The following is a 20,918-nucleotide window of genomic DNA, read 5'->3' as shown; positions in this document are numbered from 1 at the left end:
AAGTGAAACTGGATTTTGCTCTGAAAGGGAAATCTTTTAGAGGGTTTCTCTCTCCAGTGAAAATATATTTCTTTCCTTGTAACCCACAGAAAGTAAATTGAGCAAGAAAAAAAAATGTCAGTATTTTCATTTTCAAATGAGGATCATAGATTTCTGCGCCCAGGTACTCCTGAATTTCAGTAGGGACTGGTTACTCATCTCTTTAATATTCCCTTGAATTATGAGCTTATATATACTTGGTAAAGTAAAATAAACTGTTAGGTTGATTGCAAGCTTCAAATGATTCCTTCTTTGCAGAGGAAGATGTATAGTTGTAATCATGGCCATATGCTCAGCAGCAATGCTTTTGCCTTTAACATTTTGTATTAAAGGACAGTGGCACTTTAAATTGAAATGTTTGAGTGAATTGAACATGTAAATATTCCCTCATACTAAAAGATGTGTTTTCTTCTTTTTATAAGAAATAGTTTCTCTGGAATTTTTAGCATATATTAAGAACAGGCTGTGAGACCTCAATGATGTCATTAGAAATATTATCATTGATTAAAGTTATAAAAATGCTACCTTTTAGGTAATTTATGTCAGTAGTTTTTGAGTTTATCTTTCTGCTCAGCCATAATGATGCAGTACTCAAAACCCATCAAAATGATCATGTCAGTTTGCATACATGTCTTGGTCAAGTTACCTGTTTCTAAAATTCTGTGTCTATCTATATAGAGCAGCTCTGGAAGATAATTTAAATAAATGTGTCTTGGAGAAAAAAAAGCAACATGATATTCTCATTCACAAGAGAACACAGAAAGACAGAGAACTGAGAAATTTAAAAAAGATGGAGTTACAACTGAATATGATTTATGATTCCTTGGAACAAGATAAGTCACGGCATAACAGACTCAAATTGGAGGTCTGTATGAATACATTGATCATATGGATTCGAAATTTTCTTGTAAGAAATCTGTCTATGAAATCTTTTGACTGGTTCTAAAAGGGGGAATGGGAGACAAGTGTCAACAACACTACAACTGACAAAGAAATCTCTAGGTGCTCTGGCTGTAATAAAAAAAATGGATTTTAGGGTGGGAGCATCCTATCAAGGAGAACTGGGAGATTATATTGACACTCTGGCATCATGTCTTCCTTTAAAGTACTGTGGGATTATGGTCATTTTATGAGTGAAATAAGATAGCAAGTTGCCCATTGGCATAAAAGAAATTTGTAGCAGGCAAATAGAGCCCAGTACTGCCTGACTCCCAGATGATGAAAAAAGACATCATGAAGGTTGTTTGTACATTACTGTAAACAATTTATAATGTATTTAACATTATTCTAGGGGACAGGAAGCTGGCACTATAAGGTTTTGTATTAAATGACATGACATAATTCCCTATGTTCTCTTCCTTTCCACTCAAATTTCACCTTCTGCATTTCCTCCCTGCAGCAGTGTTTCACCCATTCTTCTTTCCATACTGATTGACTCTTTTCTGTTTTACTTGTGCCTTCTACTATGCTGAGTTTAAAGGGCAGTCTCATTCTGCTTGTCTATTCAAAACATTTCCTTTCTTTTCTCCTTCCAAATATTTCTTAACAATTTACTTTGTCTGTAACTTTTGTGTATTCTTTTCATCTCATCACTGGTTCTTCCATTCTCTCTTTCTTAAGCTTTTCTCCTATACTAGCTCCTTGCTTAGTCTAAATTGTAAGTCAATCGTATAAAATTAATCTTGCTTAGTCAGGTGAATATTTTTTCACAGGAGAATACCCATTATCTAAGTTAAAAGCATAAGGACTTAGTATTTCTTACCTAGATACACAGTGTCATTGACATTTTTCTTGGTCCTTCTAAGCAATTCAGGGCAGAAAAAAAGTCTTATTTACATTACTGTGAAGTTTTTAAAAATAACTATTGATATCAAAACCCACACATACTTAGCTTTACTATATAAACAACTCTAAACATTACTCAATAATATTTAATATTATTAAGTTATAGAATTTTTTTTCTGTCTCCCCTGAAATTCCTCCCGAATTCACATGCGCATTAATTACCTAGTAATATAAGCCCATTTGGAGAAGGGAGGAGAGCTCTATACATACACAAAAAAGTTTTAGACTGAATTTCCTGAAATACTGATTAAAGGACTGACTCATATTCCAGACTTTCATCTTAAAGCTCATGCTGACTTTCTGTTCAGTATCAGCTAAGAGAATCTGGGAAATGGTGTTTTTTTCCTGTGTTCCTATTGAAGAAATGGTCTTGATGGGAGAATCACAATAGTTCAAAAACATAAATTGCTAAAATCAAATGCCATAACTCACCAACAGCTGTGGTTAGAGTTCAGTGTCTTGGGTAAGACCCAAACCCAACGCAACCCAACTCCTTTACGCTGTGTGAAAGGGCGAGACCTGTAATGAGACCCTCCAAGGTTAAGTTGCACTGCAAAGGATTCCCTCAGTGCTAATGCTAGGTTATCCTATAGGCTTGTATGTGTTTTGCAAGTAGCATCATCATGAGGAGTGGGGAAAAGGGAATGCCAGCAGAGATAGAAGTGAAATTCTATGCAGTACTTTACTCCAGAACCTGCAGAATGCTACCCTAATGCAAACAGGCCATAGCAATATAGTTGTTTTAGCCCATCCTCCCATGCTCTGTATCTTCTCTGATTCCTGTCTTGGCTCTTTTAAAAGAGCAAATGTGAAATCACCGCTCCTCTGCAGCATGGGCAGTTCAAATGCAGTACTGGAGTACGAAAGACTAGAGTGGCAAACTTGATTCTGCTTGGCTTTTGCTGTCTTGAGACTATCTTAATTTGGAAGACTTAGGAGCACACCTAGGAAAGTTAAAATATTTTAAGTAAAGTAGTTAAAGGAACTTTAAAAGCCAGATTTATATTTATTCACTGTAATTCCAAGTGAAAAAAATCGCAAGAATTAAGTGCTAGTATAAAAATGTGATTGCAGAAGCAGCAGTACATCAGTGTGCTTCCCCAAATTTCTCTTACTTTAAATCATGTGCTAACTGCAAAATGACTGGTTTGTAGAATAGGGAAATTACAGGAACACTTCCTTCAAACGTGGTTTTCTTCTTAATAAGTTGTGAAAGGTCAGCTATTGCTAAACGCTGACATTCTGTGTGAAAGAGAACTGGCCGCTCCAGCTATCACCAGCCCGGAGCAGAACTGCTGTTCCTCTCCATGCATGCCTTCTTTCAGTCAGGCCAGCGCAGAGACAGCCAAAAGTGCCTAAGTTTAGTCATGTCTTGTGTGAACAAAAGTCCTTAATGGATTAAAGATGTTTATATGAGCTTTCTACTTTTAGACTCAAGAACTTGATGGCATCTTTAGAATCCCATCTTGAAAATGTGGAAATGCCTACTTACAATCACTACAGCCTTTTACATAGCAGAAGTGGTAACTAATACACGCTCCGCAGGACAGCTCTGTTTGCTCCTTCTACAAGAGTGGGAGCAACTTGCTTAGAATAGGTTTTATTGACCTTTTATCAAACCTAAGTCAAACCAAATCTGTCTCAGTGTTGGCAGCTGAAACCAGAGTAACTCCAAAGGTTGACCTTTACTATGCCTCTTGTTTCCTTTCTTCTTAATGCAAGTAAACAACATCTAATTTTATAATTTTATCACAAAAGTAAAAACCATAAGTGCAAAACATCTCATTACCTATATTGAGGCATAGTGTTTTGAACTCTAACATCTGGTTGAGATCTGAGAAAGATACCACGGGGTTGCATGTATTATCTTTGAATAGCTTCCAGATGTGTCGTTCAGTGTCATATTTTTCCCACCTGTATGAATTACAGATTATGGACAGGCAACATATGCCTGCATAGTTAGCCTGCTGTATTTCTTTCTTTCTTACTTATAACTGTAAAGAATTTTTAAGTGAAGTTAGTCACTGTGAGGCCAATGCAACCTTTTGCCTTATGAGTTATATCTCGTGAGTAGTTGTAGTGGGATTGTTCAGATATATTTTAATCAGAAAGTAGTTTCTAATGTGTCTTCCTTCACACACACAATTTTAAAATCTGACTGAATAAACAAATTTTCCCATAATGTAGAAGAAAAAGTAATGCATAATTGTTTGTGTTGTTAGTTTGGACTTTCTAGACCCTAAGGAGGAAAAATCTTACTTTAATAACTAAAAGCAAAAACTATGATATCAAATCTACACAGATGTGAAATATTGACCCTATTAAAATCAGTGGTAAATCTATTTTTTCCTTCAGTAAGGCCAGCATTTCACTCAGAAAATTTTCTGTGAATTTCGAAGGTGATATCTTTGCATAGTCACTCTTTGTGATTATTCTTTTTAATGACGGTTTAGTTGCTGAAAAACATAACCCTTATAAATTCAGTACTTACACTGGGCTTTGTGAAGTTTAGTATTTATAGTTAAATTCTTAAATGAAAAATTTGAGAAACTTGGAGATGTTGCTGAGGAACTCTGCTCAACGAAGAACTCTTGGACTAGCTATTGTAACAAGACAGAAAATTAATTTCTTAATGTGTGTAGCTGCTTCAAATAGATTATCTGCAGTTTACATTTTTCACATCTTTTGTTTGCATCACTCAGTGTGCTTGGTTTATTTTTGTAGGCAGAAGCCATCCCTAAAAGTAATGGAGTGCTACTAGAAAGACGACGGGTACTGCAGAAGGAAATTGAAATGACCAAAAGAAATTTAGCTGAACAGGTGCTGAGATCTGCTTTCTCGTACTTTTTCACTATAAGAGTTGGTTTTCAGTCATGAGAATAAAAGGACTGTTTGAAGAAAAAATGATGGGAGTTTCTAGTTGCAGCTTTCTGGTGAGAAAACATGCGATAGTATTTGTTCAATTTTAAAGACTACTTGTTTGTCATGTTTAAAAAACATTTTTCGGTGTTAAGTGGCCACATATTGGAAGGCAGACAGCAAATCTGCTTTCTAGGTTAAGTCTTTCTGAATATCATTAATTACACTACAGCTAGAAATAAGATGGGTATAAATTCCTTTGGATATGGCACATATGTCTTGTTGAAACAAGGACAATTCAGCGTTTGTACATTAGAATTTTTCATCTTCACGGTTTTGTCATTTGTGGATGTCTGTCTGTACTCAGGACAGTCATATAGAGTGTGGAAATGCAGATGTCTCAATTATGAGAGTATTAGTACTTGCCACTATATAAATGACTTTAAAAGAAGCAACATATTTCAGACATACCTTCTTCTTAAGATCATGCCTGCTTATCTTCTTACCCTTATATCCATTTTCTTTTTGTGCTGTCTTTGAATTTGTTAGCACTATCAGGTGGGATTCAGCTTGTGTTTGAATACATATACGTTTGGTATCTCCATGTCACTATTTGTCTATGGGATATGTATCTAATGTGCTATGATAGTCCATAACAATCTAGTCATGTAGTCAGTGGAGCCTAGGAAGCCACTCATTCACCTCCTTCTGAAGAGGTTAGCCTACGCTGAGCAAGTAGCTCTTTAGAGTTCACTAACTGTATTGACTGAATCTCCAACAACTCTAGGCATCTAGATACTTTGCTCTGGTTTAAATGTCTAAATATTGTCTCTTAATGTGAAAGCTGTGTCTTCCATTGTGTAGTATGGACATGTCAAGACCTGATAGTAAACTTATTTAAAGATTATATGGCCATAAGGAACGATTCTGCCTAGTGGGCAATAGCTGAAAGACATGCTAGACTGCAGAACAGAAGTGCTTCTAGGTGATAAAATATTTTGACATGTTATTATAGGGATTGTGCATGGTATTTTAGCTGGTATTTTAAAGTCTTTTTTCTTTTTTTAAATCCATGTAGTCTGTATATATGTGTACTTTGCAGATAAACCCAAAGTATTTCTGGCTTTGGGTTAGCCAACATATGCATTGATGCATAAGGAATTAAATTTAATTTTCTTTAGGAAATGATGTCAGATATGGATACCCACATGTTAGAAGAATGTATTGCTGAAGAAGGCCGGCTTTTCAAAGAGCAGGAAAAATGCAGAGATGAGTTATCCAGACTTGCACATCTGACTTGGCTCAAAGTTGAAGAGAGGGAACAGAAATCTAGGGATGTTCAGAAAGCCCAGGTAAAAAGTTATCTCATATAATTGGAAGACTCTTCTAAAGATACATGATATATGGAGAAATTAAATTACTAGTGAGGAGAGGCTTAAGGACTTTCATTTCCCACTTTACTTTGAAGTTCCATCACAGCACGGGAAGCTCACGATACTGTGTTGTTTTATTGGCAATTTATGGTGCAGTGCGGTAGTATATTAAAATATCATGCCACAACTGAAACAAGGTATTTGAAAGGACATTTTCTTTCAAGCCTATGAAATAGAGAGGCAGAAAAGCAGATAGCCTCAACTGAGATTCTTGGAAGTACAACTATTTGTTTTATTTTACAAATATATGGACATTAAAGGAAAAACAGAACTGCTACTTATTCCAAGGAGAGGCAGAAATTTTTGTTTTCCTGACACATTTCCAGGTGTAAATTGTTATATTATTGTGAAGAAAGATGGAAAGAAATTTTTTGCTACAGTCACAGAAACTAGGACTATTCATTGGGTTTGCTGCCTGCAGTTTGCTGGCATTATAATATCGTGTATGTATGTGCTGTGATGTTGCACAGTTTATACTAACTGCTGGGTTTGTATATGAGAACAAACTACTTATGCTTCCACAATGTATGTCTGTATTCAACCAAATTATATAAGCTACCCTTCTATCATTTTGGGAATCTTTGACTGTTTATAAAAATAGAGTAAACAAACATGTCAGGCTTTGCACCTTCAATAAAAATCAGTCCATAAACAGATCAAAAAATAAACAGTACAAAGTAATGAAGACACACACATGCCCAGAGTTGCAACCCAACATCCACCAGCTTTTTTAATACCAATCTCCTCCTCCTCATACCAGTGGGAGGTGAGAACAGGCCTGTCCATTGAAGGTTAATGACAGAGGCTGTTAAAGACTGAACACAACTGAAATCAAAAGGTCCAGAGCCATAACAAAATGTAAATGTACCATTCTAGTCAAGCATCAATGATTGCTCAAAAGCCAGAAAAGAGTAAAAAAGAAATTTTATTTGAAAAGGTACAATTTCAGTGGTGCACATGCCAAATAATTATATAGTGATGGAACCCAGAGGCTGATTGATAGAAACAGCAGAGCTCGAGCTACAAGGGACCAAGCATTTTAAGATGCAGCATGAAATTATCTACATTAATAACAGCATTGTAAGCTTAATATACATAGAAAGACCGTGTTCTTTAATGTTGTTACAGTAAAAGCATTTCATTATAATTAGAACAAATTCTTAGAATAATCTCGCTTCGCTGTCTTTTCCTCATCTAAGAGGAACAGCTGTTCTGAGTCATTTTTTTGAAGATATTTCTTTGATGTATTTAAAGTGCTCACTGAATTCTATTTAACTTTCAGATACAACTCCAAAATGTTATTAAAGAAATAAAACGAAAGGATCTTGAAATAAGAGAGTATAAAAAGAGGAAAAGAGAAATCCAAAACCAGTAAGAAAATAATAGCTAAAAATTAACTAAAAAAAAGTCTTTTAAAGCAGTTTTTATCCAAGTAATGTATGCATAAAATTATAATAATTATTTCTTTCACACTTGTCATTTCTTCAGACTCCAAGGATTTGCTAAAATGTATGAAGTTATCCAAAATGAAAGGAATAAATGTGAAAATTTGGTGCATGCTGCTCAGCAAAAAGCAAATGAAATTAAAGAACGGGTAAAATTGATAGGAAATGAAATAGAAAATTTAAGGAATACTGTTATAACCAAGGAAAGGTGAGTTTTAAGTAAGCTGTAGGTCACAATTATAGAAATGCAAGATTAGAAAGAATCTTAAGAGATAATCTAGTCCAACTTCAGCTATGCCTATATCATCCTTGATAGTTATTATCCTGATTTTTAAAACATGATTCAAAGACATTTAGCAACATGCTTACATGGAATCATAGAATGCTTTGGGATGGAGGGGATGTTTAAAGATCATCTAGTCCATCCCCCCTGCAATTGGCAGGGTCATCTTCAACTAGATCAGGTTGCTCAGAGCCCCGTCCAGCCTGGCCTTGAATGTTTCCAAGGATGGGGCATCTACCACCTCTCTGGGCAACCCGTTCCAATGTTTCACCACCCTCACAATGAAAAATTTCTTCCTTGTGTTTAGTCTAAATCTACCCTCCTTTAGTTTAAAACCATTACTCCTTGTCTTATCGCTACTGGCCCTCCTAAAAAGTCTGTCCCCATCTTTCTTGTAGGCCCCCTTTAAGTACTGAAAGGCCGGAATAAGGTCCCCCCTCAGCCTTCTCTTCTCCAGGCTGAACAACCCCAGCTCTCTCAGCCTTTCCTCACAGGAGAGGTGTTCCATCCCTCTGATCACTTTTGTGGCCCTCCTCTGGACCCACTCACCAGAGCAGAAATAATCTGTTCCAATTTCTTGTCACCCTAACACTTCACAATTAGCTTGAGCATCACGTGCGTGGCACGAAGCATTTTTGAAGTTTATGTGGCTACTCTCTCACTTTCCTGTCCTTTGAAGGGATAAATTGTCATTGCGTTTCCTTTGTATCATAGTTCTTGAGCCTCTACTATCTGCATGATCATGCTATTTCATTCATTAGGAACAACTGTGTTGTACTCACACTTGCTTATCCTTAGACAAAAAAAGAGGTCCAATACATATGTGATTCCACAATAGACTGGTGCATGGTACTATTAAATGAGTCACTAGCGAGTAATGCAGCTGTCTAATTATTAAATTAGAACAAACTGAGCTTCTTGGTTCAAACTCAAATTGAAGTTTATTGGATAACGTTTCTTTCAGATCAAACAAAACATGGTTTCGATTTCCAGGCAATCCAAGTCAAAATGAAAGGTTACAGTCACAACAAAGAGGATGAGGCAGACAGAGGCTGCATGTGACTATTTTTTCCTAGACCATTATTTAGTGGAGATGTCTTTTTGCCGTCTTTTTGTCATCCTAGTGATGATATTCTGCAATATAGACAGAACAACGTCTCTGAAATTTGTAGTTGGGACAGTAGGAAGCTAGTGAATAGTTAAATGTGTATGCAAAACAACACAGCCAAAACTGAGTCGTTTAAAAATAATTTGATTTTCCCTAAACTGTTCTTTTTGGTGCCAAAAAATTGCACAACTACGCCAAAAAATGCATTCAGGATACATTCATTCAAAGTATATTGTGAATCTCCAAGTAGCTTGATTTCAAAGTCATGCTGGAGGTAGCTAGAAAAGAAGTGGAACTTCAGTAATTCAAGTGATTTTGTCAAGATGCACAAGCTGACATTTTGTGCTAAATTTTTTGAGGCCTTCCCTATTAATTACTGGTGAAAGGAGGGGGGAAAAAAGGCTAAGACAGTTATATATTGTCTAGATAGCAGAAATATCTAATTATTGTAGATGACCCTACTCCAGTAAAGCTCCAACAGGCATTTTGATCTCTGCAAACCTAGATTTAAAACTAACAAGAGGTACTGAATTATCAGTAATTCTCTCGCCTATGGAAAAATTTTTTAATCCCAGTAATAGATTTTAGTATCATAGTATCACTGACTTAACTGCAACATGCACAATTTGGAGGACAGACAGAGTATCAGTCCAAATAAGAGCAAGGTTTTTCAGAAGATGTTTAATAACACATTGCATTTCTGCAACAGTGTCATGCTTTCAGTCTGAAACTTGCTTTACAGAAGTTTAATTCAATTCAGTAATACCCCGTGGAAGTGGAAAGTGTTACACACATGGGGGAAATGAACCAGAAAGCAGCTCACTGCTTTGTACAGAGTAATTCAGCAATGCAATTATGGAGCCCATGAGGGGAGGCAGGATATTTCATCTGCAGTTCTGCATTTTAATAGGAGACTATCCTTCTCCTTTCACTACCTCTTCTGTATGTTGACATGAATATCTCTCCCCAGTGCAGATAAAGTAGTGATACTTGATCAGAAGTGATACCACAGTCAAATGCAGTAACTCTTTAAGTTCCACGTCGTGGGCAAATGAATGATCCGTGTGGCAACATGAATCTGTATTTTAAGTGAGGGACCATCATCTAGTGGCCAGCGAGGTCGCTGGAATGAGTTCTGTTCTTCATTTTTATGGGTCTATTATATGATCTTGTCACTAACCTTTCACTGTGATTTTTTTTTTTCCTCTCATCTGTCAAACAGGGAAACTGATCATTTTCTTTCTTGTGTGAATGTTGTGATACATGGTTGTGTAAACAATAAACTTGGAGACCTTTGAATCACAACCACAAAATTATTTAAATATCGCTCTTTAAATAGAAGGGCAGGATTTCTACACATTAAGACTTTGCATCACAGTTTATGCTTCTGCTCTTGAACTTTATTTCTTATGTCCCCTTGGGCTACCCAGTGGAGAAGGAAAGAGCTGTAGTGCAGTGCTCCGTTTATAGCATTTTTTTGGGCCATAATCCAGTTCTCTTCAAGCTGGAAAGAGCTTGCAGAGAGAAGCTGTTCTCAGAGAGTCTTTCTACTTCTTGTAATGCTTCTGTGAAGCAGAGTGACATAGAAGACCCTTTGTGTATTGAGGAATTAGTTTAAGCTCTGCTTTTAGTTGCTTTCAAATTGAAAGGACTAAAAACTTTCCTACTTTTCTGATATGTTAAAGAAAATTGCAGAAACAACATCTGAAGAATACAAATAATGTCGCAATTACCGATAGTCTCAAAAGCGATTATTGCAAAATTGTACAAATAATGCACGAGATGAAAGAAAAGAAAAAGCAACGGTGTCTGGATCTTGAGAGGCTTGCCAATACTGTCACCTGCATCGAAGAGGAAATTGTGCAGCTACGCAAAAAATATGAAAGGGCTATTCAGCAACAAAATGAGAGGTATACATGTAAATTTGATGTAATAGAGTGTTTGATTTTGACATTCACGAATCAACAGTATTTTTCAACTTATGAGCACTCCAAATTAGGAATACTAAGAGACTGCCTCACTACAATGTTTCACTGAACAGTCTACCTCACTGCAATGTCAGGGCTGCTTTGCATTACACAGATGTTTTTTCTCCATCGGTGAAGATGTTCATTCTTCAGAACTATTGTTAAAAAATATGGTGGATTGGCTACTGAATGCCTTGAGAGCTTGTAGCCTCCTGCTCTGTTTGTGCTTTGTACGCAGACAAGGTATAAAAATGCAGAAGATGTAAAGCTCCCTGATTATGTTAATCCATTTTTAAATGCATGCTGTGGAAGGCCAGAAGAGCTTTTAAAATCATATGAGAGACTAAATCAACCTTTGCAATGGTTTGTTCTCTATTTTTCACATTGTAGTTATTTTGTTACCTATTTAAAATATTATCATGATATAAAAATAATATTTGTGAAACCTTTGGACATTTTCCCAGATTATTACTACCTTTCAAGGTTGCCAGTTATGTTCTTGAATGGAATACACTGAATATGAGTCAATTTTTTTAAAATTTTACCTTTTCATTTTGGGCTTATTGCAGTGGTCTTCTGCTCAGAAATCGAGAAGAAGAACTATGCATTTTATATGAAAAAATAAACATGCAAGAGATGTTGTGTAGAAATGGAGATATTGAGATGCAAGTTATGGATGAAAAGATCAGATTTCTGAAGCTGAAGGTAGCTGAGAAAAAGAGACAGATTCAATTGTGGTTGAAAGCGCTCCCAGTGAAGAATGCCCTGGATGCACATCTGGTGGTACTTCAGATACAGGTTGGTGGGAAAGCAAGCCTTCTTTTTCTTTGCATTATTCTAGATTTTAAAACTTAAGGTAATTTCATAGAAAAAAAATGTTTGCATGTACCAGGTTTATTAAAACAGAAAGTTCAGTAATACACCTGTCTAGCAAAGCACTAATGTATGTTTGTAACTTCAGATATTTGAGTTTCTATGCTTTTGTGTAACTGGCTAATACGCTTTGCTACGCACACGCCAAACGCTTCCCGGGTATGGAATCTCAGCTAGCCCTCCCCATAGCCTGAAATGTCAGTATGACTAAGCTGGAGAATGGGAGTCATGGGGAAAAAATGGGAATGTAGATAAAATTTGTTAAAACTGTATTGATGGGGGTAGGTGGAAGGGTAGGAGATATACTTAGCTCTTCAAATGTCTAAAATAATAACTCAATTCACACTTGACCCTGAGCCTACTCTAGAAACTCTGCTGCCTACAATGATACAATCCACATATATTTTCTGCTACACAAAAACAGTGTAAGTTTTAGTTCTAGTTACGCCATGACATTAACAAACTGCAGTGTTCATCATTGTTTGGGACATTCTTTCCTTGCTTTCTGAAATGGCTCATTTACTTCTGACCTTATCTCCAGATAGTAATTTTTTCCATACATATTCTGTTAGTGTCTGCACAAAATCATAAATTAGGGTGTACCATTGCCATTTGCAGTTGCATTGATGGGAGCTGTGACTCACTGTTAAATAGTGCTTACACTTGTCTGTAACTTCTGGTCTTTTAAAGAAATCGTATGCTCTGCTAAAAGAATAAAATGTTGTACAATACCTTATGCAAATTGTACCCCGAAGAACTGTAACAGTGCTGTTACAGATTTAAACAATGAACAGAGGGAGTATGAAAAAAAGATGATAGACTAAAGAAAAAAAAAAAAGAGATGTTTTCAGGTAAGATTTAGAATGAGACTGAGAGTCACTGCGTCAAACACTAACAAAATGCAGATGATTTTTGTGAACTGACAGAGTCAATCATGAAACTTTGATTTTTCTGTTCTGCATTCCTGAAATTTTCTCCTTTGTGATGATGGTTCATGTGAAGCCTGAAGTCACCATTAAAGGGAGGCTATTGTTACAGGTGCTTTAAATCTTTTTGCAATATTGACATAAAATTAAAAAGTAGGAAAATACGGAGTGGTGTGATATTACACATGAAGTAGCCTTAATAAATGTTCCCAAGTCAGAGATTTTCCAGTGAACGATGGCAAATAACCACTTAGCAGCCTTTAAAATGTAACTAGATACCGTGGTTACCAAATATTATGTAGTTCAAACTGGTTGTTAACCCAGCCATCTCCTTATGCTCAACCATTCTAGCATTAATACTCTTCCTGCCACTGCCAATAGCCATCATGTCTAGTGAGAAACAGTTTCGAATTGTTTGGCTTTATCTCCATGATTGAAATAAAAGCCATAAGCCTGAGTCTGAATTCTGGTGTTGGTTGCCAAATTCAGAATGCTAATTCCTGTACCGATTACTGATTTGGCCCCCTGTTGAAATCCAGCTCAGCATCTGTTCAGTTATTATGTGCAAAGGATCTTACAATAATGATTATTTGCACAAGACTTGATGTGGTGAATACAGATCTAAATTACTTGTGTTGTCTATGAAACCAACCTCTAACACCAAGCTCAAATCTGAAGAGGTGGTAACGGGAGCTCCTTTTTGACTACCATTTGTCTATGATTCAATTTAGATAATTATAAATGTTCGGAGAGAGGATCAGTGCACCGCAGGCCTACTGATTTCTATCAGAAGCCCTTAGACCTCCTATAATGGAAACTGTAAATCTCATTTCTGAGTTCTCCTCTTAGTTTTTATTTCTTCATTCTGTTGTGACCTTGTGTAGGAACTAGCATGCCTAACCTTAACTTTGTGTTAGGAGCCCACAGAACAAATTATCCAGATAAGTGAACAAGGTCTCTTTTTATTAATGGAAAGAGTTGGGTGTCTTTGCCTCCGGAGGCAGATGCTGATAACACTACTTAGGGAGCACAGTATTCCTCTTGGAGGTCTTTATTCTCAAGGCACCCACCTCTCCCCATCGCTTGTATATGAAACTTTGAATCATGTAAGAAGGATGCTTCAAAACACTCCTACATTTCATTTGAATTAGGAAGGCTGAATCCTGTACCTGCACCTCTTTAATTTTATTCTTCCCTTTTTCCTACCCTTCCTGTCTCCTTAAGTCTTGGGTATTTTTCAGACTTTGTCACCTTATTCCCATCCCTATTCCCATTCCCTATTTTTCTCCAATCCTGCATTTCCCAGCCCTCCCATTACCCCAGAACTTTTTTCCTTTTTTCTCCCTCCACAGGTGAATTAAACTTTCTAGTATTGAATGCTGAATGATTTTCCAACAACAGATATTCGTCATTGGTAATACTTAAAATATATAGAGAGAAATCTGAAAGGAAAACAAGATCCAGTCTCACAAGATAGAAAGAGTTTCAGTATTTGTTTGTTTGCATTTGACTCAGATCTTTTGACTTATTTAGAGACACGGTTTGAATGTGAGTCTCAGATATTCTCAACAGACGCTTTAATCATCACTAAATTAGCTGTTCTGAGATGGGATATCTATTTCTGTTAGAGATATATCTCTAGATATAGATATATCTAGATATATCTAGAGATACATGTCTTGGTATGGATGAATGAGTACATTGTATTCAATAGGTTGCAGAAACTGACCCCATATCTCAGTGGCTGTGGTACCCATTGGGAAGGGGAAAAGCACAGATCAGGGCTGTGTGCCAATTCAGGAAGAACAAAAATTACACCTGGGTCTCCTATACTCCTGTAATTCCTTTATCTGACACAAAAAATACCTGGTGAGATTCTAAGGTGGTTTTCTCTGGGCATAAAACTATGTAAATTTTAATTGGGACTGCACATCAGGGGACTGTTCCTGCTGACTGAAATGACCCATGAAAACTAATCTACCTTCATGCATCAATGAGAAATACTTAGCATTAATCATTAATTAGTCCAACACGTAGACCTGCTGAGCTGTCAAGACACTGTAGATGGGACTTTCATGCCTCGGAGTTCAACTAACTAACAGGGACTAACAGTTTTGTTGAGGCATTTGGCATCGACATTTATCCAGGTTTTAATATAACCCCATGACAATCTCCAGACTACATCATCGTGGTCATAGAAAAATGGGGCTAGTAGAGAGGTAAAGAGTTTCTCTAGGCAATCCTGCTCCTACTCCAGCATCGGACTGCCCGTCATTCCTGAGAGGGCTAAGCTGTGCTTTCAAACTGCCACTGGGAAACTCCAGTTTCCCCAGCAAGCTACCCCAGTGCTTCCTTAACAGTGGAAAGATTTTCTTAACCATCAGCCTGGATATTTCTTGCTGCAGTGTAAGCCCATTGATTTGTATTCTGTCCACCAAGGACATGACAAACGGATCATTCTCTTCCTCACTGCAGCAACATTTCATTTAAGACAGTTAATCGTGTTCCTCTCCCATCCTTGTGCTAGGCTACGCAACCCTGTTCTTTCATTCAGCCCTTATGGATTTTTCTTAGATCATTCTTTTTTTCTATTATTTCTTTTATTTTTGGCAACTTGGTCTTTATTTTTCTTGAGGTGCAGTGCCTAATATCAGTGGCTGAGAGTGAAAGGATTCATTGCAGGTTACGTTCCTGCTTATGTGTCCAGGTACCATGGTAGCCTTTCTTGCAACATGACGCATTGATTCATCTTCATGTAAATGTATATAACAACCAGACACTTTTTTAAAAAAAGGGTATCTAATCAGTTGACCTTGATTGTGTATTTGTACAGGTAATTTTCCCTGCCCACATGTAGCACCTTGCATTTGTTATTTAATATTATTTCTTTTGTTCAGACCTATTTTCAGATCAAGGTAATTTTGAATTTGAATCTTCTCCTCCAAAGAGTATTTGTAGTCTCTCTGAGCTTAACCACATTCTACTGATGTAGTACTTACCTTGTATTTTCATCAAGACTCTGTTTCCTTAGCTCATTTATGAGAATGTCATATGAAACAATACCGAAGCCATGCAAAAATCAGTATGTATGATACCTACTATTTGTCATCCACACAAATGTTAAATTATCATAGCAGGAAATTGGGCTGGTTTGGCATTACTCAACACACCTGTGTTGGCTGTTATTCATACCCTTTTTCTTTTCTAGCTACCTACAAAGAAAGCTTAATGATTTGTTCTGGATTTATTCTTCAGAAAGTGAAGATAAGTTATCTATAGTTCCATAGCTCCTTTTCCCCCCCATTTTTAAAAATAGGTATGATACTTGCCTTTTTCTAGTGCTCTACGTACCTCACCTACCTTCTCTGAAATTTCCAAACTAAGCAGCAGACCTCCACTTTTTCAGACCAGTCCCTTTACCTAGGCGTGTGTTCCCTCTCGGCTGTTTGTCCTTCAGCACTCCCTCCTGACTGTTTACAACCAAACATGGCAAAGCCTCTCTTGTAGAGCCTCTTCCTACCCCCTGTGTCAAATCCGCTCCAAGAAAGAAGGGTCTTTCTTGGTTTTAAGGCTTAGAATCTCTGAGAACTTAGATAAACATTGCAAATTAGGAGAAAATAAAGATGCCTATAGTCGCATCGCTTCAGCAAACACACAATAGTGTGGTTACTTCTAAATGTGCTCTGTTTTCCATACTTTTGGATTAGCCTGCATCTAATCACTCCCAATTCATACTGCATATAAAAGTCAAGTATTTAACATGAAAATTTTTATGGATTTTTCTGGTTTGGACAGTGTTTTTTTCTGCAAGTCCTTCTTCTCTAAAGTAACAATTCAATCCAGCAAAATTTTACTTGGTGAGCTGTCCCTAATCTCCTTAAGGTACCACTGCCTCCAACAAGGCATTTTCACCTGAGTTAGTGGTTGAGAAATTTGGCCCCAGATATGAAATGTCGCTGGAAGCATAGCTGCATCCTCTTGTTTGTGCTGGGCCTGCTCTTACTTTCTTCCACTCTGTGTATTATTGGGCTTGAGTTTTAGTTGTTTACAATTAAAATAAATACACTTTTCAGTACCCCTGAAAGTAGTTACACACTGAATGGCATTCATTTTAAACTGAATCATGATTTGACAAGGAAATTGTTCATTACAGTTCTTTAAGGTTTTTACTTTGCCTGCTCTCAGACAAAGTACGAGCTGCATGATGCTTTTTTTACCATAAAAAGAAGTGTTTAAGACAAGCGTTCTGGTAATGTTTCATTATCACCCCAGAAGATCTGTCAGTTTTCCCTTTTCCAGTTAAACATGACTTGTTAGCTTCCAGTGAACAACCCCATCCCTGTAGCAACATCTAAACATTTACTTTGTCTTTTTTCTGACTGTTCCTAACTTTAAGAGCCAGTGACCACTTATTTCCTTAATAATATCATCACCTGTGATTGATGGTTAGCATTTATAGCAACTTCCTTGGGTTATGTTATGTCAGTGCTAGTAGATCAAGGTTGGAGTGACAGTGTGCTGATGGATGGCCAGGTGCAAAACAAAGCACGAAACCCCACCATGGCCAGTCCTGCAAGTCCAAACGTGAACAAACGGTCCCAGTCACTCCCTCAGTGAGTATTTATGCAAAGCGCGGGTGTCCAGCTGGTGTCTTCTAGGAAGTGTTATTCCATGGGAAGGTCTCGCATCGGAAAGGTCAGGGAACACCTGCCTCTGTGGGTTCCTGGAGTACCACATCGCTCAGTGTCACCACGGAGTCACTTCAGGACACGTGCATGGAACGCAGGAAACTTGGATGCCGATAGGGATGAGACCTTTAGTGCTAACCAGCGGGAAGAAGGACTTTCAGATTTAACTTGCAACCAAACTGTCAAGCACTTGCATCCTTCCTACATCCCTTTGTGTTTGCGCGTTATAGGGATGGCCTTCTGTGACACAATCTACCATTTTTTCAAATTCCCATTCGTTAGCAATAGGACAGGAGAATGACGTATGTCCACCTCTGGTTTTGTACGTAAATGTTTCCCAGCATTTGACCAGTATCGTTTTGCTTAGTCCTACGCTGCCCGAGCATCCCAAACGTCTCCCAGCAAGGCTGGAGTCTTGCTTCCAAGCCCAGGAGTTGGCAGTGCAGCCACCCCAGCCGCTTTAGTGCTGTTCTCCTGGTGTAAGTCAGCCACACCGAGACCTTCCAGCTCTGGCCATGTTGTAACAACGGGGCTTTTGGCTTCTTGGCTGAAAAAATAACCATTGTGGCTTTTTGTTTGCTAGTATTCCCAGTGCAAGGACAGGATTAAACGGATGGAGGAAATCTTTGCTGACCCTGCGAATGAGAGCAGAAAGCGAGACTTGGGAGGGAAGGACCCATCTCCACCTGAGCTACTAAAAAAGATTGAGCAGGTAACTTCACTTCTCATGTCACAAGCTCTCACACTATGATCGACCTCTTTTAGAAAAAGCAAATGGTATCTTTTATTTTTAAAATAAACTTTCTGTAAGAGGAATTAAAATAATTATGATGATTGGCTAATGGGAACTCCAGCCCAGCGTCTGCTTTCCAGGACAACTGGGTGTGGGACATCTCGACTTCTTCCAGCAGAGGCTGGTGAGCAGGAGCAAAACAGGGGCTCCACGCAGCGTGCCTGGCTCCGCAGCACCCTCTGCTAGCTGGTCCTTTCGCATCATTGGCACTTCAGTGCAGCCCCTCCTGCTTCACTACGGGCAGGCACAGAAAAGGTGGCAGAGGGGAATAAATGCAAAATAATAAAGTGCTAGCGAACGAACTTGTCATTCTTCTGCAACTGGCTGTTAGCTATTCCACTGCAATGCTCAGGCTGAGCCACAGGCAGTCCCACTGCCCTCTTAACAAAGTCTCCGTACGTGACAGAGGATCAAACATAATCCTTCTCAGGCTTTGGCTGTACCGCTTTGTTGCCATGCTGAACTGGGAGCCACAGAACGGATCTTCATGGAAGAGGCAGCTGGGCCGGCCAAGCAGCTGCACACCCGACCGCAGCACTGCCAGGGCCTGCCAGAGGCGCCTTCAAAATGAAGCATTAGGTCCAATATAAAAGCCAATCTCAGGGCACCTCCTGTGTGGCGTCTGGGGGGAAGGTAAAGGAATGGAATGAGCAACCATGATATTTTCTTAGATATTTTTATCTGTCCCGTTTCTAGCAGCACAAAACTCCCCCCACTGTATTTAGTGTTTGGGGAGGATTCACGGGGGGCTGTGAAGGTATTAGGGTACCAGCAAGCTCGGAGCAGCACACGCAGTTCCAACTGAAATCCAGTTTGTAAGGATTTACCAGAAACACTTCTGCTTGAATTACTTGAGCTTTTTGCTTTACTGTCCCACATTCCTTGACAGGAGGGAGCTCTGTGTAGCCAAGCAGGCCACAACACCGCCCGCTATTACCAACCTGCACATTAAAAACCCGGGTTTCTTGGAGTCGTGAGACAAGTTTAAATGTTCTCTTTCAATCTCCTCATGATTTTAAAGTCCTTTTAGTTGCACAATACTTTCTTTCTTAGTCTTTGGAGCCCATACTTTATTTTTTTTTAGCAGCAGGAGGGTAAAGGTATTTAAAGCAAAAGCCGAAACTTTCTTATTACAGCATGACTCAAGGAACTAGAAGATTAAAAAAAAAAATCACTAGAAAAAACCCCATTGCTTTCAAGAAGATCACAGCAAGGCAGGAATAACGTCAGTGTAACTGCTTGCGCCCTTTGGGGGGGGGCTGATATGGAAGAACTGTACGGCTGACAGCAAGCAACTGACCCAACTTTGGCCCAATACTTAGAAGAGAGGGTGAAAATTTTGAGAAAACCGATGGTGAAATGATTATTTCTGGCTGTTCACCGGCATTATTTCAGCAGCTCTCCAAGCAATCGCAGCAACACCTTGTGTTGCACCTTCCCCCATCATTTACCTACACCCTGTCTACTCCTTCTCGCTGCAGCTAGAGGTAGAGCTGGTGCAGAAGGAGGAGAAGTTGCTGGAGACAGATTTTCTCTACGAGCACGTTTCCCGGCTGACGGACAGAATCCGCGCCACGGCAGAGAACGGGAAGCAGGACACGCTGCTGTTGGCTAAAAGGGTAAGAAGGGCATCGCAGGCTCTGCTTGCCAGCCTATACCAAATGAAATAACGTCTGGGCGAGAGGTAAGATGACTCACTTGCAAATTACAAAACTGGTGGCTGGAAATATTGATAGGCAAGTCATACGTTAGCCTTCAGAAATCATAGACATTTAGTAATAACAGTAATATCGAGACAGCAAGCGCGTTAGGCGAGTGTACTTTCTTTTTGAAAGTTACATCATGAATAGTACCTGTCACCAAAATATAGGATTAGTCATTTCTCAGTGTGAGTGCTTAGAAACTTGGGAGAATCCTCCTTTTGCCTGTGTACTTAACAGCCCTTCCACAACAAAGATGTTATGGATAAAAAGAAATTGGGAAAAACCAGGGAAGTTCTATATCCTTCCAATGCAGAAAAAGATAAACGTGGTATCTGGCTCCAAGCTTGTTACTTAGGTAGGGAGAGCCACACAGGAAAGAAATATCATTTTCAATACAGTTACTTTTCTATAATTATAGCTGTTTCCCTTAACTGCCAGTAATATTGTTTGTGGGAGAGCAAAAATCCCCTCACCCCCACCTCCTTAATGAAAAAACTCCAAATAGAGCAGAGCTGAGTGAAAGACAGAAAAAAAATGCTAAGTAATTAATGGAAAACAAGGCCAGGGTTGATTTTTTTTTCCTTAGGTGTTAAGTTTACACTCAGAAAGGCTTAAAACAAAACACATCTTTATAGTAAATCTTTAATTTTCCACAGACAGAGAAATAACATGGCTGTTATTTGGGTTTGTGAAATCATGGCCATGGGCTAATAAACTACTGTAAAAACGGCAGTGTGCCTAATGTTACATTCGAGTGCTCTGACTGTCCCCGTGCCCTGTTAGTCACTTACAAAAACAAGCATTTGAGTTTTGTTGGGGTTGTTTGTTTAAATCCTCCCCAGCAGACTCAAGGATTCCTGTCCTGTTCCTTTTCTGTTCGTCCCCCTGCCAAGGATAACTTCACACTCCACAGCCCCGCCATGCCGTGCCCGCGTTATCACTCCATTATCTTGTAA

At 38.4% G+C, this 20,918-nt stretch overlaps 1 protein-coding gene across 1 annotated transcript in view; it reads left to right on the top strand.

Moving 5' to 3' along the window:
* CCDC146 (coiled-coil domain containing 146) overlaps positions 1-20,918 on the top strand; it is a 76,419-nt gene that overhangs the window by 51,846 nt on the left and 3,655 nt on the right. The window contains exons 11-19 of the mRNA XM_087768006.1: positions 718-904; positions 4,609-4,704; positions 5,925-6,095; positions 7,459-7,547; positions 7,665-7,829; positions 10,698-10,922; positions 11,549-11,777; positions 18,050-18,178; positions 19,741-19,878. Of these exons, the coding sequence (XP_087624132.1) occupies positions 718-904; positions 4,609-4,704; positions 5,925-6,095; positions 7,459-7,547; positions 7,665-7,829; positions 10,698-10,922; positions 11,549-11,777; positions 18,050-18,178; positions 19,741-19,878 (1,429 nt within the window). The remainder of the gene's footprint in view (positions 1-717; positions 905-4,608; positions 4,705-5,924; positions 6,096-7,458; positions 7,548-7,664; positions 7,830-10,697; positions 10,923-11,548; positions 11,778-18,049; positions 18,179-19,740; positions 19,879-20,918) is intronic.

This window comes from Nipponia nippon, unplaced genomic scaffold (assembly GCF_047370975.1).
Source record: "Nipponia nippon isolate SJK-2023a ecotype South Korea unplaced genomic scaffold, ASM4737097v1 scaffold_3, whole genome shotgun sequence".
NCBI classification, from domain to species: Eukaryota; Metazoa; Chordata; class Aves; order Pelecaniformes; family Threskiornithidae; genus Nipponia; species Nipponia nippon.
This window is presented reverse-complemented; position numbering and strand designations above follow the sequence as displayed.